Source organism: Antennarius striatus, chromosome 19, assembly GCF_040054535.1.
Source record: "Antennarius striatus isolate MH-2024 chromosome 19, ASM4005453v1, whole genome shotgun sequence".
Classification (NCBI taxonomy): Eukaryota; Metazoa; Chordata; class Actinopteri; order Lophiiformes; family Antennariidae; genus Antennarius; species Antennarius striatus.
In genome coordinates, this window is record NC_090794.1 from 2,119,049 (window position 1) to 2,135,310 (window position 16,262).

Here is a 16,262-nt window from a genome sequence, read left to right on the forward strand (position 1 = left end):
CAGATTTCTCTCCAGATATGCAGTTTATATAAAAATATTTCATGTATTTTTACACCACTTTACACTATTTTCATTATGTAAATTTTTAAATACAGGCATAAACCTTCAGCTACCATGATGAAATAAAATATATCCAGTTTCTTTAAATAAATTGGTTGTGGCAGTAAAGAAAAACTACAAGGCAACATAGTTACCAGAATTTAATAATTTTTTTTTCAGCTAACTTTATTTCAAAATGAATAATCGTAAACAAACATATAACAATTGCTAGGAGGTGATATGCAAAAACATTACATTATGTGTATTCAAATAATTTATAAATGATAAAGATATTAAAAGTTTTTAAACCTTTTTTGTTTGATGAACCCTTAATTAATTTTAATCCAGGTTATTGTCTATTAAGTCAAATATAAACTCTATAACAACATTACAACAAAGTTGATTTTATTTAATTTTCTTTCCAATACAATATCTCATATCAACGTCTAGCTCGTTTATTTACTCAGGCGGACACACTTCCGGTCACGTTCAGCGAATGATTGGACGACGCGGACGTAACGTGATGACGTGTGAAAAGAATGGCGGCAGAGCTGAAGTGAAATAACGTTAACCAGTGACTTTCTGCAGGTAATTGTGATTTATTCCTGATTTTAAGTTAAGACAGTTGGTTCAGTTTGCAGTTCTTAAACGGGTATATATTTCCCAAGCATTTCCGGTCACAGAAATGTTTTTAAATAATTCAGCTTTAGTCGTTTTTAGCTGTTGACATTCACATGTTGCTCATGCTAACGCATGACCACGTTGTTGCAGACAGGTTACTGTGGTTTTTATATCTGTGAAGATTCTCTTTCATCCAGGTCATGCTTATGGTTAAATTAATCCACTGGACCTGTAGAAAGTTCTTTAATGAGAGGTGATTAATTTAAACACCTCTGGATGTGGGCCTTGTTTCTGCTTTTCAGACATGATGAAGGTTAAAACTCCAAACGAGAAAGTGGTTAACGCCGCTGTGAGGAAGAGGAAGAAGAAAAGGAAGAAAACTGCACCGAGCCCCCAGGAACCTCCAGATCTATTCTGCATTTTGTGTCGCAGGACATACCCAAGACACGTAAGACATTTAAAAACATTTAAAAGAGCAGTAGTGCTGGGTAATACGGGAATAATGCAACTTTACGAAACATCCATGATGCTACCAGTGTGATTCTGAACCACGCAGGAGGCACAGGTGCACATACACAGCATGCTGCATCACAGGGAGCTGGAGACGGTGCTGGGCATGTGAGTTATATTTCTGGTTCTTGTACGTGAGACGTCTTGAGTCGTTATTTAATCCGACGGCTCTGCCGTCGTGTTGCCCCATCGACAGGAATTCGTTTCACGAGTGTCACGCGTGCAGGGAGTCGTGCATGAGTCTGAACGGCTACGCTCAGCACATCTCCACCGCCGAACACAACTACAAGCTGAACAACCTGATGTGTAGAAACGAGAAGCCCGTCTCCCTGCACAAGACTCTGGGCGAGGACACCGTCAACAGAATCCTGATGAGAAACAAGACGGAGTGAGTGTTATAATCCAGCGTTCTATTTATTTGTTTATTTATTTGACTTTAAATTCTGTTGTTTTTATTTCTCCTCACAGGAAGAAAGAGTTAGGAAAGCAAAAGAAGAAACTGAAGCAGGTGGCTGATTTGAAGAAATCAGAACAACAACAAGCCGCCGCCTCAAAGCGAGTGAACATCAAAATACCAAAACCTACGCAGAAAAAGCTGAAGAAACCCGTACCAGTTTCCAGTTTGACGCCTCCTGCCCAGAAAGAATCCACGTCGTCGTCCCGTCGGCTCGCCGGTCCAACCTGGCAGGTTCCCGACCCGTTTGGGCGATTGAGTCACCAGGCGAGTTTTCTGAGCCAACGCGAGAAACGCCAAGCAGACAAGCGCGTGAGAACAACGGGCGTAACGCCCGCCGTCAGCCAGCAGGGGCGCTGCGGCAAACCGTGTCAGAGCGAAACGGACTTCACCAGCGACGGCTTCCCTCAGAAAGGAGCGATGCTTTTCGATCACGGCTCAACGGAGAGCAGAGGAGCGGAGGGATCGCGGCGTCCCGCCCCGCCCTACGGATCCGCCGTGGCGTGGGACGTCGACGTCGGCGTGATGCTACGGCAAATCAGGAGAGAGCTGGGTATCAGGGAGCCGTGCAGGGCGGACCGCGAAGCTCGGAGGCAGAACAACGAGGCGGGGGCGTGGTCGGCCGATAAAGGCGGAGACAGGAGCGTACAGCTGGCAGGCGGCTCGCAGGACGCTGGTCACGCCACGGCGGCTGCAAAGACCTCTGGGACAACCTCCTCTGCCCCGGCGTCAGATTCCACTGTTCGTCCTTTTAACATCGATCCTGTTGGGACGAAACACGCCGTGGACGTGTCATGTGGCCCAGACGGACCCTCAAACGACAGGAAGGGACCGGCGGCGGCGGGGGGAATCGTCGGCGACCATGACTCGATCGGTCGATGTTCGGCTGCGTCCGAACCCAACCTGGCCATCACCCGCAGGGTTCGGATCGCCCACCGACGGGTCACGGAGCAGAGCAACGGAGACGTCACGCTGCAACCGACCGTGAACGTGACGCTGAGTTTATCGAGGGTGGAGGGAAAGCCGGGCGTCAGGGAGGGGTGTGACGGGGCGAGGAGGAGGAAGCAGGAGAAGATCCAGGACTTATCCCGGTAACAGTCGCTTTATTCCCCCTTTTTCCAAGCAGAAATTGTTGCTTCATCCAGTTTTTTTTTATTCTCTCGTAGGAGGTTGGCGATCCCTCCCCCCGACCCAGAATGCCCAACGCAAGCCGAGTTCACGCTGCTGTCAGAAGGTTTCCACTGGGAGTCGGTCCCCGGCGGTCCTCCGGCTCCACAGGGACCGACGCTGCGTCCTCCTCCTCCCCCCCCCCCGGACCAGGATGAACCCCAAACGCGATCACATCCTCAGGCGGAGGAGACCGGCGCGGCGCGGGACGCTTCCAGCGTCCAGCTGCTCGGAGCTCTCGCCGTGAAGGTGGAGCTGAAGACGGAGGACGAGGAATTCGGGATCCACTCTCGAGCCTTAAAGAGGACGGTGAGTCCGACCCCCCCCCCCGGGGCGACAGATTCTAGAGGGACATCAATGTCTGATGAATTATTATGCTCTTCCAGAACGACGTCATTTCTGGTGAAACCCCAGGAGGAAAAAGGAAGAAGTTGGACGCAGGTCATTTAAATTGTAGATCCGTAATAAAAACCGGTGTGTTCCCATGGAAACATTCAGATTTGTGTCATTAACGCACTCGGTTTGTGTTTTTCCGTCCGCTTCCTTCCCCCTGTAGAGAAGAGTCAACTCGATCAGCTATTGGCTGTATCCATGAGGGAGGAGGAGCTAAGCCACTCCTTGCAGGAGTTAGACCGGTCCCTGATCCAGGCCCGCAGCGCCCTGCAGGCGGCCCACGACGAGGTCCAGAGACTCACGCTGCTGTCGCAGCAGGTGACGCTGCGGGGGGAGGGAACGCCATCCCGACGCGCCGCTCCCCTCCTCCGACGGCGGCGTTACGTTTAACGTGTTCTCCTCCCCCCTCAGTGCACGGCGGAGGTCAACAGTCTGAGAGCTCAGCGCATCCAGATCCTGCAGGAGATGAGAGGTGTGGTCAGCTCCAGCTCCAGATGCCCCCCGGACTGCAGAAGATCAACCGTTTCTTTACCTCCATCTGTTTCAGGGGGGTTTGCCGGAGGATCCGTCGCCGCGGAGACGCCCGCCGCCTCGTCGGCTTCTGCTGCGTCAGCAGACTCCGCCGGCCCGTCGACCGGCGGCGGGGGCCCCCCTCCTGTCACCGATCGGCCGGACGAGGACGACGGGAACGAGAGCGACTCGTCTTTAACAATCATCGAGCCCCCCCACCCGCCGGTCATCGACCTCAACGAATCAGACAACGAGGAGGCGACCCGGAACGTTACCAAGGAGACGGCCTCTGCCACCGCACGGCAAAATGCCTCGGAGAGGTGGTGGTGGTGGGGGGGTCAGGTCCGAATCTGAATCGCCGTCGATCCTCAGACGTTTACTGATGAATGTTTTTCTCAGAGGAGTTGATTGGACGCCGGTTCCGGAGGAAGAAGCCGCCGCCCCTTCAGGCGCCGCCGTCGAGGACGAGGATTTGGCCGTGGGGCCGTTCCAGAGCCACTCGGGTCCCGTCTACGGCCTGCAGGTCCACCAGGGCGTCCTGTTCACGTGTTCAGGGGACAACACGACCCGGGCCTACAGTCTGAAGGTGAGTTGACCCCGCCCCCTCGCCTCCAGGAACCAATCAGAATCCGTCAGTGGAGTCCTATCTGTGTCTCTACTCAGACTGGAGAATGCCAGGCGGTGTTTCGGGGCCACACCAGTAAAATCTTCTGCCTGCTGGCGTCGCCTCCGGGGGGGGCCGGACGCCTCTTCACCGGGTCGGATGACCAGACCGTCAACTGCTACAGCTTAAAGGTACAGCGCCTCTGACATCACGCAGCGGCGAGGGCAATGAAACCGCGCTGACGTGATGTCATTCCCTCCAGTCTCAGAAGCTCCTGGACCGGATCTCGCTGTCGGACAGCGTGTTCTGTTTGCACGTCGCCTGGAACATCCTGTTCGCGGGCCTCGCCGACGGGTCGGTGGCGAGCCACGACGTGAAGACGCTGAAGCGGCTGGACGTGTTGGAGTGTCACGGCCCGCGCGCCGTCAGCTGCCTGGGCTCCACGCAGGAGGGGGCCCGCAGGGTGCTGCTGGTCGGCTCCTACGACGGCACCGTCAGCGTACGCGACGCCAAGAGCGGCCTGCTGCTGCGCTCGCTGGAGGGCCACGCCAAAACGGTCCTGTGTATGACGGTGAGGAGCCGCCGCCCTCAGGAGGAAGAGACGGGTCATTTGGAAGGGAGATAAGTGACTATTCTACTTCCTGTTTCGCCTCAGATGGTGAACGACTTGGTTTTCAGCGGCTCAAGCGACGCCTCGGTTCACGCCCACAACATCTACGTGAGTAAACCCCCCCACACACACACACACACACACACACACGAGCAACGGATTTAACGATTTAATCTGGAATCTTCAATTTCCCTTCAGGGATCAAATCAGTGTATAAAATTTTTATTTTTTATTTAATTTTTAATTTCAATGAAGTTAAATTACATTTAAAAAAATTAAATTAAATCAAAAAACTAAATTAAATTCTGAAAAAAAATTTTCCTTCAGGGATCAAATCAGTATATAAAATTAAAAATTTTATATATATATATATATATATATATATATATATATATATATATATATATATAACATTTAGCGTCTGTTTTGTCTGTTCTTCCCAGACGGGGGAGCTGATTCGCGTCTATAAGGGTCACACCAGCGGCGTCACGTCCATCGCCATTCTGGGGACGGTGATGGTGACTTCCTGTCTGGATAAACTGGTCCGGGTTTACGAGCTACAGGTGCAGCTTTTTTAACTTTTAACGTGTGTGTGTGTGTGTGTGTGTGTGTGTGTGTGTGTGTGTGTACTGCCGGTTTATTCTTTGGATTATTCTGAACTAAACCTGAATTATCTTCTGGTTTCAGTCCCAGAGCTGCCTGCAGGTGTACGGGGGCCACAGCGGGATGGTGATGTGTATGGCGGTCCATCAGAGCGTGGTAGGTGGACGTTTCTCCACCACCTTCACGGTTTTACTCCACCGATCACTGAAGGGTCGTTCCTCTCGTCTAGATGTACTCAGGCTGTTTGGACGGCAGCGTTCAAGCTGTGAAGCTCAACCTGTTGAACAACCACCGCTGCTGGGTAAGGAGCGACCACCCAGGGAGGGGTCGGGGGTTCGTTCTCACAGATTTACTCCACATGCAAAGCGTAAAAACGGCTTTTTTTGACCTCCAGTGGAGGAGCTGCCCCCTGATCTTCGGCGTGGCCGACCACCTCCTGGAGCACCTGCTGGGCGACCACACCACCCCCGGTCTGGAGACGGTGGCGTGTCGCTGGAGGGGCTGCGCCGCCGCCTTCACCTCGCAGCAGGCGGTTCAGCAGGTAAGAGACAGATGAAGCACGAAGGAGGAAGGTCGGATCCGCGTCGGATGGAGGATCTAATCCGTTGTGTCGTTCCTGCAGGAGCTGCCCGATCACATGAGGAGACACGTGGAGGAGGACAGCCAGGTGCAGCTCTGAGGAGACGCGTCTCATCATCCCTCCAGTCTGGATGGGTTTTTTTTCTTCTTGTATTTTCTTGTATTTCCGGTTCTGATTGTGTTTTCTGGGTTTGGGCCGACAGACGACAGGAGCTCAAATTCCAGAAAACTTAAGGAAAAATGAACTTTTCTTAACTTTAAAGTTAAAACTTTAAAGCAAAACTCTTCCCATTCTTAAACATAAACTGAACTTCCTGGAATGCGGGCAAAACTTCGGAAAAAAAAGGGCCGTTTGGGCAGATGAAACTCCATCAGCTAATATTTAGCGACGTTTTTTACCTGCTTTCTTGAACTTTTGTGTTGGAACTTGTTCCACTTTGGTGTTTTTAGTTCATAAAACAAAACACACACCATTTATTTCCTATTAAAGTCTATATGTTCACATTCCTCCCTCGTTATTGTCAAACTTTAAAAACTTATTTCTCCTTTTGGGGAATAGACGAAAGCCAATCTGCCTACAGAGCGTCGTAAAAGTTGCCTTACTTTTTGTATGTCCTGCTTCAATGTGTGTGGATTTGATAGATTTACAATTATCAATAAAAGCTTTATTTACACTGTTCATCTTTTCAGTGTTGACACAACATGCAGAACATTCTCAGATCCAGACGTTTTATTTCCGAGCGTTCCATCGTCGTCTTCGTCTACATCATGTGACCTCCGGCAGCAAAGGTCAGCTCTATTTTTGTGCAAACATCTGTTCCGATGGTTGCATCACCTCGATTCGCCGCGTCGTGCCAAACGCTGATGTAACGTGATGATCGCTCAGGAATCAGATCTATTTCTGATCGGACGTCAAGTCACTTCAAAATAAGGTGAAAAACGCTGACAAATTGAATCTATTATGTCGTCACTGTCTGGATCGACTCTGCAGCATCGATCCTATGAATACATGGTCAGCTGAAGCCACTGGAAAGAGCAAAAGAAGAGATGAGCAAACAGTTTCATACCTGCAAACTACTGCATTATACTGATGTAAACATTTCTCATGTTGTTCTTATAATTTGTACATTTGTGACTTTTAATAACCCCCCCCAAGGGGTAGGTGAGAAAAAATTCTGGAGATTAATTTTCTTCATAGAAAACCTGAACAATCAGGCAAGTCTGAAACTAATTTAAGACCATGAGGAAGTGCGCTCTTGCGCCCCTAGTGGTCAACTTGAGTACTACAAAAACCTATGCAGGGGGGGGGATTTTTTAATCAGATTTGTGTGAATTCAATTGAAATTGGATTACCAAAATAAATTTGAGTGCTTCATGTATCAAACAGTTTTATCTTCATAATATACTGTATATTAAAATTGTAAGTTATAGAGTACTGCGCCAGTCTTGATCCCAAGTGCCATGAGATATCTCCTGATTGTGTGTGTGTGTGTGTGTGTGTGTCTATTATGTAGGATGGGGCTCCTTTGTAATTGTTTTCTTCAATTGTGTTAATTTCTTTTAATTCTGTGAAGCGCTTTGTGTTGCATTTCTTTGCAGGAAAACTTTGCTCCGCAATTTGATTAATTATAAAAATGCAACATCAAGAATTCACTAAAAAATCAAAAGGAATTCCTCTCTTCCGGTTCCTTTGCTCACCTCCAGGACGTTGAGTTTGATGATTCCGTCTCCGTCTTTGTCAAAAGCGTTGAAAGCCCCTGAAAGAACCGTAACAGATTATCTCAGAGATTACCCGCCTCTCCTTTTAGCACCATTCTGTGACTGTCGGCGTTAAACGCCCCCCCTCCCCCCTCCGACAGCAGCCTTACTGAACATCCCCTCCAGCCTCACGAAGCAGCAGATATAACTGTCGAAGTTGATGTTGAGATGCTCGTCTGCGTAGCGCATGGCGATGATGTCATAGAGCTGCTTGTTGAGGTGAAACCCTTGGGATTGGAGGAGACAATCAAGACGGAGAGTCACGGGTTATAATCGAGATTATGTTTCTCCGGATTAGCTCTGTATTCCTGCTCCTCACCTGCGTCGTTGACGGCGTTCCTCATCTCGAAGCTGCTGATGGAGCAGGCCTTGTCTTTGTTGTAGCGTTTGAAGATGAGCTGGAAGGAGATGAAGGTGGAGTTAGTGACCCGTCGGCATGACGATGGCGATCACAGGTAGCTAAAGGTGACCCCCACCTGCCATGCCTTGATCTTCTTCCACAGGTGTTTGAACTCCTGCAGGTTCAGCTTCCCTGTGCCGTCAGTCTGACCCCGGGGGATGGTTATGGAGAACCCCAACACCACCAGAAGAGCCAATCATCAGGCTGCATTTAGTCTATAAGGATACGTCCATGAGGGCGATCATACTCCGACACGTCTCCAGGCTGAAACCTTCCGTTTTTATTTCACCGTCTGCGGAAAAAAACGACCCCAATCAGCTAAGAACTCCAAAAAGGATGTCCATCGTTTTAGCGGACTCACGTTTGGCGAGGACGTTCTTCATCACCGTCTTGAGTTCATTGGCGCAGATCTGCATGTCCTGATTGAGGGAGGGAGGGAGAATCAGTTGCCCTTTAGCTAGAATATTACCCCCCCATCATTGTTAGTGTTCAAACGATCTTCTGTGGACTCACCTCACCAGAAATCTTTTGGTAAATGGCTCGGAAATTCTTTTCTTCTTCGGTTTCCTCTTCAGGTTCGAGCAGTTTTCTCTGAATATGCAAGAAATTTACAAAAAAAACCCAAAAACTTTCAAAAAAACCCTCTAGAAGTTATTTATTTGGTCTGGTCAAGAAAGTGTAATTACCATTTTAGCAAGACTACCTTAGCCGGAGTTCCCAATTGGCTAAGGTAGTCTTGCTACCTTAGCAAGACTACCTTAGCTAAGGTAGACTTTCTGACTGATGTGGTTGGGGTAGTTTTAGACTTTCCCTTTAACTGTGTGTCTGCTGCTCTATAAATAACCTCACATTTAAAGATGTACTATCTCTGGAAGCATTTCCTTATTCTACCAGAGGAGTGTACCACATAGGGGGGGGACACAATCTGGCCGGAACACCGAGGCCTTACGGGAAAACAGGTGCAGCCCAGGCCACATGAGATCCGTTGGCTTCGTGCGCAATTGTTTTATTCCCAGTGATGTTACCGGACCCCGCTGGAGATTGGCTTTCATGGCCACATTTCAGACATTACGACAGGGTAGAGGTCGCCTGAGCCATTTCGCCATGTGGCTGCAAGGGTTTTGCCTATCCATACACGGCGCACTCCAAGCAACGAGGGAGGTTTACCTTGGGTTTCTTCTTGTCTCCTCGAATGCCTTCGTGCTCGATTTCCTTGTTGGCTCGCGCTCTGTCCGACACGAAGACTATAGGCTGGTAAACAAACAGAAAATACCGTTAATGTAAAGCGACTCCAATGCGTCACAAACTATATGTACGATGGACGCGGACAAGATGGCGGGAAAAAAAGGGGGAAAAGTCTCGACATGCGTTACCTTTTCCTTCTTTTTCTTGTCTTGCTGGAGGCCAATAAGACAAGGAGGAAGAGAGGGATGGACAGAGATGGAAAAGTGGAGGAAACGAGTTTTTCAGTGAGTTAGTCTGGTGTGTGTGGGGGGGGGACAGACTGAAGTGAAAGACAAAGGTTTTATCAAGAACAGGGTGAGGTTGTCATTATGAGACGTGATTTAATCGATATCTCCATCAATTATGTCGCAAACCTGCGTCTGATCGGAGCCGATCGTGTTTTCTGCTTCCCTGTGAAGGAAAAGGAGACGCCATAATCATTTTTACTGTCAACAGTCCCCAGAAATATCATCAGCTGTTCCCCCCCAAAAGGAGCCGGTGGCCCCCCTGGGGGGGGCCCTTACTCGGACGTGTTCTGCTTCTCAGAGAAGACCCTGAGGATGAACTCTCCCTCTTCGTGGGGTTCAAAGGTCGTGGGAATGATGACATACTCCCCCGGAGGCAGACGGACCCTCTCCGTTATCTCCCGTAGGTTAATGTAGGTCTTGCATTTAGCTTTGGAGGCCGTGTAGAGGAAGAAGTCCTTCTGCAGATGTTGATTCTGTCCACGCATCTATGGATGGAACAAATTCAGAAATTCCTTAAGGTAAGGAAAGTTGTGAAATAGCATGGAAAGCTAAGATCTCTAGTGTCGTTTTTACGATGGTGCTAGTGCATATTTAGCTTAGTTTAGCACAAATGTTCCAAACTGAACACTATTAGCCCAGAATTCCCAAAAAAACCCCTCAATTATGAACACATTATATTATATTGGTTTAATCTAAATAAAATTCAAATCTAAATTCTACAAGCTGTGGTTAAAAATGAGTTTTGATTTCTCTTTGAATGCTCAGATAACTTCCCAATCACTTTTGCGTTTTTTGTTTTTTTTTGGCGGGACATGAGAACAGAATGGATATTGAACAAACTCCCATCTTTTGGGTCAAAGCTGTCCAAACACTGACTTCATAAACGTGCGTCTCCAGAACAGCCATACCTCCTGGGGCACCTGCAGCGACAAGAGACGTTAAAAAGTGAAAATTCTCCTTCCTTTTTTCATGTCAGTGGTTTACTGTGACGGGATCGGCACCTCGTAGATGGAAAACCCGATGGTGAGGAATCTGGCTCCCTGATGGCGCTGCATCCTCCGGCCTTTCTGCATCAGGGCGACCACAAAGGTGCAGGTCACCTGGCCGTCCTCGGGGTCGTCGTCCTCCTCATAGAGCTGCAGCCGATACTGAGGGTTGGTCCAGAACGTGTCTACAAAAAAAAAAAAAAAAAAACGACAAGGACGTCTTGGATCTGGATCTTAAAAGATAAATAACTTCAAGATTTAATAATAAATAGATTTACTGGGGAAGTTCCTGCAGCCGCCGGCCGAGCTGCCTCTGACCCAGCGGCCCTGGTTGACGGACACCGTCCAGCTGTGGCGCTCGTCGCCCTGCAGCGTGTCGGGCGTCAGGTTACACATCTCCAGTTTGGTGAAGTTCCTCTTGAAATCATCAAAGGACATCCTGGAAGGAGCGTCAAACAGGAGGAGGAAGAGGAAGAAGAAGAAGTTGGTTTTGGTTTTTTTTAATTTATCCTGTAATTTTTGATTGGCTAAAAAAATTTACAGTTCCAAAAATGAAACTGTAAAATATGTGAAACAAATCTGCAAAGCAATTAAACAACCACTTTTAAGTATATATATATATAGTCAGACTCTGTTCAGTTGATCTTTATTTATTTGCTTATATATATGGGGGTTTTTTTTGGGTTTTTTTGTGTGTTTTTATTCAATTTTCAATTTTAGCAAATACAAGAACAACAACACAGGGGGAGAGAAAAAAAAGTACAGTAAATTTAAAAAAAACAACAAACACACAAACAGGAGTTTGCTTGCTGATATATTTTTTTGTTTTTATTTTATTTAAAATTCTATTTTCTTTTTTAAAGTCATCTCATGCTCTTAATATATTGTTTGATTTTTTTAACATTTATTTTTGAATAAATAAACAGTTTGATTTTCCTTGTTTTTGACCGATGCCGTATAAATAACTAACCTAATGCTAACCAATTATTGTTTAAGATTCATGTTTTAAAATCTTTATTAAACAGTAGATTTTCAGATGATGAGCTACGACGTCATCACAAATGTTAAACTGCACTATGCTGTAAAGTAAAATAAATGTGTACAATAAATAAATAAATCCAGAAACAAACAGACACGAGCTGCGACTCACCAGAACTCGCTCGATTCTACCGTCTGTTTTTTCAGGTTTTCTTTGTCTGCAATGGAAATAGTCGACCATTCCTGTGAACTGTAGAAAAAACCAAATTAGGTTAATTCCCACTTATCTAAATAAATAAATAAATGAACATTTTAAAAAAACACTTTTTACTTTGGGCCCCAGGGCCCCTTCCACAGAACGTAACCCCAGGGGTTCCGCAGACGAATCAGACGAACTTTGCTGTCCTTAGCAACCTCGTCACACTGTAAAAACAACAACAAACAACTTGTCAACAATTACAAATAACAACAAACAACTTATTAACAATTTCCCAAAAATATTTAGAACACTGAAAAGGTTAATTTATTCTTTTTATTGAGTGGACATGTTCAGTTTTTACCTCAGCCAGGCCGATGATGGAGTAGGCGTGACCTTTGACCAGCCCCTGAGGGGTCCGAGCCTCAAGCTCATTGGCTGAAAAGATCTGAGTGATAAAACACGAGACAGCAAAAATCAGACTGAAAGATGTGCAGGTATGAGTGTAATATTTTACTCAAATTTATATGGAATCATTTTCTTTTTTTTTTCCAGATCTGAAATATAAGCAAAGATAAAATATCAAATGCGAAACACAAGTAGATTTACAAAAAATCTAATAAATAAATACCAATTTAATGCAAAAATCTTCAATCGTTTGAGCTCCATGAATGTGAAGATTTACTCCTTTTCTTTATTTTAATAAGCTTAATTTATTTTATTCAAGTCTGGGCTGTCTGTATGACAAATATAGTAATCAAATGAAACAATTATGACTGAATTAAGATGAGAATCACAACTAAAAGCATGTAGAATCTTCATTTTTGAATGTTTTGCACCCACGTCGATGGAGCAGCCCATCAGGGAGCCTCGCTCCAGCGCCTTCTTCATGATGCTGTACAGATCTTTGGGCGCCTCGGACAACTCGAAGAACTCGGTGACCCCTCCTGTGAAGTCCTCCATGGCCTCCAAAGTGTTCCCCCCTTTCAGTGCCTCGTAAGAACCGTGCAACCTGAGAGAGAGAGGGGTGGAGGTCAGGGGTCAGGGGTCAATCATTCTAGTCAATGTGCTGACAGGTATGTTCTCACAGGCTTGGATTTTTTTTTTTACAGTGTCTGCAGCCAGTTTGTGAAACGTGAGGAGAGTCAGGTGCAGAAAAAGATGTTTTCAAATGAGATATTTAAGATTTTTTTCACTTGACATCTGATGATGGAGCTCACTTTGCGTAAGCTTTTTCCAAAAGAGCGCTCCAGAACTCGTTCTTTCTGAAAGACTTGGTGAAAACCAGTTGGTTGTTGCAGGTGGGGATGCGGTCGTCCACGACCACATCGATCCATTCTCCATAGCGCCAGAACTAGAAGCACAACCATTTAAAATAAAAAAAAAGAATCTGTAAAGGTTGAATTCATTTATTTATTATTTCTTTCAAAGGATATCTTCAAAACACCTGGAAATGGAAGATGCCGGCGTAGTTCTCGGTGAAGCTCTGATCCGGAGGGATCACTCGGTACAGGAGCTTCTCGTTCACCGTCAGACAGGCGATGGCGGCCAGCAGCCAGCAGTCACCTGGAGAAACAGTCCGTCCAATCAGATCGCTTCAGGAAGTGCAGCAGTTGTCAGAATAAAGTCATGTGAATGCATAATCCAGCTGATTGTGAGGTATGTGCTGTTTTTGCATCATTTAAAACTTCACAAACTACACTTGAAGCCAGTTTCTCCTGGGGTCTGTGAACGCACCATAAAAAGTTTGACCAACTTCTTCATATTTCTTAAATCAAAAGACCAAAATCGAACCCTGACATCTACTTTCACATCCCAGCATGCTTCAAAACCCTTGTTTAAAAGCAGAATCGCTGATGAAGTTACCCAGTTCTCCCTGGCAGATGTCCGTCCTGTTGGCTCCGTCGATGATGAACTGAGGATTATCACAGATTTCCTGTCGCAGAAAAAAAAAAAAGATGAAGATGAAGCTTAAAATTCACCATCCGGATGATTAATTCAGTTACAAATGAAGTCAAGTTCATTCCATTTCCACATTTTCCTTCTCTTTGCAGCTGAACATATTTGCATGCATAGAAACTGGAAATAATTATTGCATTCATTCATTAATGAATAATAAATAATTTTAACACCTGACATGATTGAACCTGAAACCAGACTACCCCCCTGTGCATTTACTACACATGTAGGGGCAGATGCTAACTTAGAATTCTGATAAGTTAAATGAATGAAATCATTTCTGCTGCAGAAACTTATCTTTTTCTTCTTCTTTTTTTGTCGTTAAACATCGGATGCTTCATGTTCTCCAAAGAGAGCGATACAGAGAAGATACAACATGAAATCAATCTAAAATCATGTGTCAGGGGTCTGATCACGCCTCGTGTTCTGAATTTAGAAATGAGATTTGTTCATGTGTCACTGATCTGCATTCGTCATCGTGTAGAAATCAAGTTTCACATTCATGTCAACTGGATTTTGGTCATTAAATAACATTAAATAGCTGTTGACTATTAATGGATAGGAAAATTATAATCATTTGGACCTGATTTTATTTTGTGTAAGTGAAAATTTTTTAAATCAATTAACATTTTATCACATAAAATTTAGGGATTAGCTATCAGGTTTTTAATCTGCTTTACACGCTTATATAAAAATGTGTTTCCTCCCACGTCTGTTCATTAGATAAACTGCCTGATACTCTATTTACAAACCAATAAATGGTGTCTTCCATTAGCTGGTGTGGCTTCATTATGTTGGGTTTATTTCATTCAAGTCCATCATGAGGATATTGAGATATGAGCTGAATTAAGCACGTAAATGTAACAGATTACTTTTTATTTTGAAGCCTCTGCTCTCGGTGCTGCAAGGTCATAAAGTGTGGGAACGTTGGGAGACGATCAAACCCTCCTGCAGGCAGATTTCACTAAACATGAACCCCCGCGCCCACAAACATCCTCCTGCTCCAGAGGCAGCTGTCTGTGATTGTAGAAGGCGACGACTCGCAGCTATGCCTCCACAAAACATGCAACCGTATCAGCTTAACACCCCACCCATGTGCAGCAGAGGAAGTGATAAGGTGCAGGGACGTTATTGCTGTGGGTATAAAGGATTAGATGAGGAATCCGCTCACCGAGGGTCGCTTCCACTCGATCCTCATGGACGGTTTGTGGCTGTAGAAGAGCGAGGAGTCGTTGGCAGGAAACAGAGGGTCTTCAAAAACCACCTTCTTCCTCACATATTTGTCTCGTAGCTCCAGAAACGTCTTGAGACGTTTGGCATCCTTGACGGCTTCGTTTCTGCTCAGAATAGCAGAATAGATGGAGTTGATCCCAGCGAGAGGATAGTCGGCTTTATCATCGGGGTCAAATGATGCCTCGGTTTCATGAAGCACCTTCACTTTGGTTTCCTCAACTATCAGCTCTTTACCACCGCCGTGCTCTTCCCCCATTTTATCGGTGGATGGCTCAGGCTTTGCTGTTCCTGTTTCAAAGTCGGTTTATAAAATGAAAGAGGAAAAACACTTAGGGGTCCCTCCTGATTTTGCAGAAACAGAACCTGAATTTGCAAAACAGCCCCAGAGAAACTTCCTGAGTCTCCCTCGACTCCGCCGATCACTTTTAGTTCCTCTATTTACTGGAAATACTGTCACTGCTCATGAGCAGTCACCAACTGACAGCAAGCTCCCAATCACTGTGGGGTCTGGACCTAAATATAGGCCCCTGTGAAGTAGGGGAGGGGGCTCCTTGAAGGGAGACCCCGTTCAGGTCACAGGACTTTCACTACAGTGAGCTGTTAAAGGGGATCTTCACAGGCCTGCAATGTAGATATGAGGAAACAACTCAGTGGAAATGTTAAGTATTCAATATGAGGCAGTTGGCACAAGAAATATACTTTTATAAATGTGACTCTAAAATTAAAAGGGCCTATGTATTATATTATAGCTAATTTCCCACTATATAAACTCCAGTTGTTTTATTTTAACGTGCAGGATGTGAATCATCATGTGATTTACTGGATTATAATTGTACTTCAAACCTTTGGTATAATAAAAGAAGCAGGTGTGATAATAACCGACCATTCATCATAAATCAGTGACCTCATTTTTTTTGTTAATCTAAAACCAGATCAGAGAAATTGGTGGAACCTAAGGGGAGATGGTTGCCAGGTGTGGGGAAAACCTACATTCAACTTTCAGTGTGAACTTAGAAGATTGGATCATCATGAGATAATTTCTACGTGTTAGCCCTACTGCTAAAACTACTAAATATTTTTTTTAATTGTTATTAAAAATTTTGAAGTTCAAAAATCGTTTATAACAGTTCTATTTCTGTGACGTAACCAAGAAAATAGGTACTGGCAGAAAAGGGGGATACATAAACGTA

At 45.6% G+C, this 16,262-nt stretch overlaps 2 protein-coding genes across 5 annotated transcripts; one reads left to right on the forward strand and one right to left on the reverse strand.

The window, feature by feature from the left end:
* The first annotated feature begins 477 nt into the window (after positions 1-477).
* Positions 478-6,769, forward strand: znf106b (zinc finger protein 106b). Of its 3 annotated transcripts, XM_068341899.1 has the most exons (19): positions 478-627; positions 963-1,108; positions 1,217-1,278; positions 1,367-1,558; positions 1,639-2,715; positions 2,791-3,100; positions 3,178-3,232; positions 3,348-3,502; positions 3,596-3,656; positions 3,732-4,014; positions 4,094-4,280; positions 4,358-4,489; positions 4,561-4,869; positions 4,954-5,016; positions 5,352-5,471; positions 5,596-5,667; positions 5,741-5,812; positions 5,906-6,052; positions 6,134-6,769. In XM_068341899.1, exons 2-19 carry the CDS (start codon positions 965-967, stop codon positions 6,188-6,190), a joined length of 3,498 nt encoding a protein of 1,165 aa, XP_068198000.1. In that variant the 5' UTR covers positions 478-627; positions 963-964; the 3' UTR covers positions 6,191-6,769. The 3 variants fall into 3 exon arrangements, with proteins under 3 accessions (XP_068198000.1, XP_068197999.1, XP_068198001.1); XM_068341898.1 differs by having other exon boundaries at positions 3,596-4,014; XM_068341900.1 differs by lacking the exon at positions 478-627 and having other exon boundaries at positions 970-1,108; positions 1,197-1,278; positions 3,596-4,014.
* On the reverse strand, positions 6,741-15,577 carry capn3b (calpain 3b). 2 transcript variants are annotated; one of them, XM_068341901.1, is made up of 23 exons: positions 15,011-15,577; positions 13,747-13,816; positions 13,328-13,446; positions 13,101-13,234; positions 12,724-12,892; positions 12,245-12,328; positions 12,016-12,107; positions 11,857-11,934; positions 10,985-11,145; positions 10,722-10,891; positions 10,629-10,640; positions 9,997-10,205; positions 9,847-9,883; positions 9,622-9,645; positions 9,416-9,499; positions 8,762-8,839; positions 8,610-8,667; positions 8,476-8,540; positions 8,325-8,393; positions 8,168-8,246; positions 7,959-8,075; positions 7,789-7,847; positions 6,741-7,116 (listed from the first exon to the last, which is right to left on the reverse strand). In XM_068341901.1, exons 1-23 carry the CDS (start codon positions 15,326-15,328, stop codon positions 7,090-7,092), a joined length of 2,313 nt encoding a protein of 770 aa, XP_068198002.1. In that variant the 5' UTR covers positions 15,329-15,577; the 3' UTR covers positions 6,741-7,089. The 2 variants fall into 2 exon arrangements, with proteins under 2 accessions (XP_068198002.1, XP_068198003.1); XM_068341902.1 differs by lacking the exon at positions 9,622-9,645.
* Positions 15,578-16,262: the final 685 nt, after the last annotated feature.

What these genes read in the sequence shown, in the direction of transcription:
- znf106b (XM_068341898.1), top strand. Translation starts at nt 965, where the DNA reads ATGATGAAGGTTAAAACTCCAAACGAGAAAGTGGTTAACGCCGCTGTG. An exon ending in AAGGAAGAAGTTGGACGCAG is followed by an intron (nt 3,233 to 3,347) that starts GTCATTTAAATT and finishes TTCCCCCTGTAG; the next exon opens with AGAAGAGTCAACTCGATCAG. An exon ending in CGCAGCAGGCGGTTCAGCAG is followed by an intron (nt 6,053 to 6,133) that starts GTAAGAGACAGA and finishes TCGTTCCTGCAG; the next exon opens with GAGCTGCCCGATCACATGAG.
- capn3b (XM_068341901.1), bottom strand. Translation starts at nt 15,328, where the DNA reads ATGGGGGAAGAGCACGGCGGTGGTAAAGAGCTGATAGTTGAGGAAACC. An exon ending in ACAAGAAAAAGAAGGAAAAG is followed by an intron (nt 9,500 to 9,621) that starts GTAACGCATGTC and finishes TTTGTTTACCAG; the next exon opens with CCTATAGTCTTCGTGTCGGA. An exon ending in GAACGCCGTCAACGACGCAG is followed by an intron (nt 8,076 to 8,167) that starts GTGAGGAGCAGG and finishes TCCAATCCCAAG; the next exon opens with GGTTTCACCTCAACAAGCAG.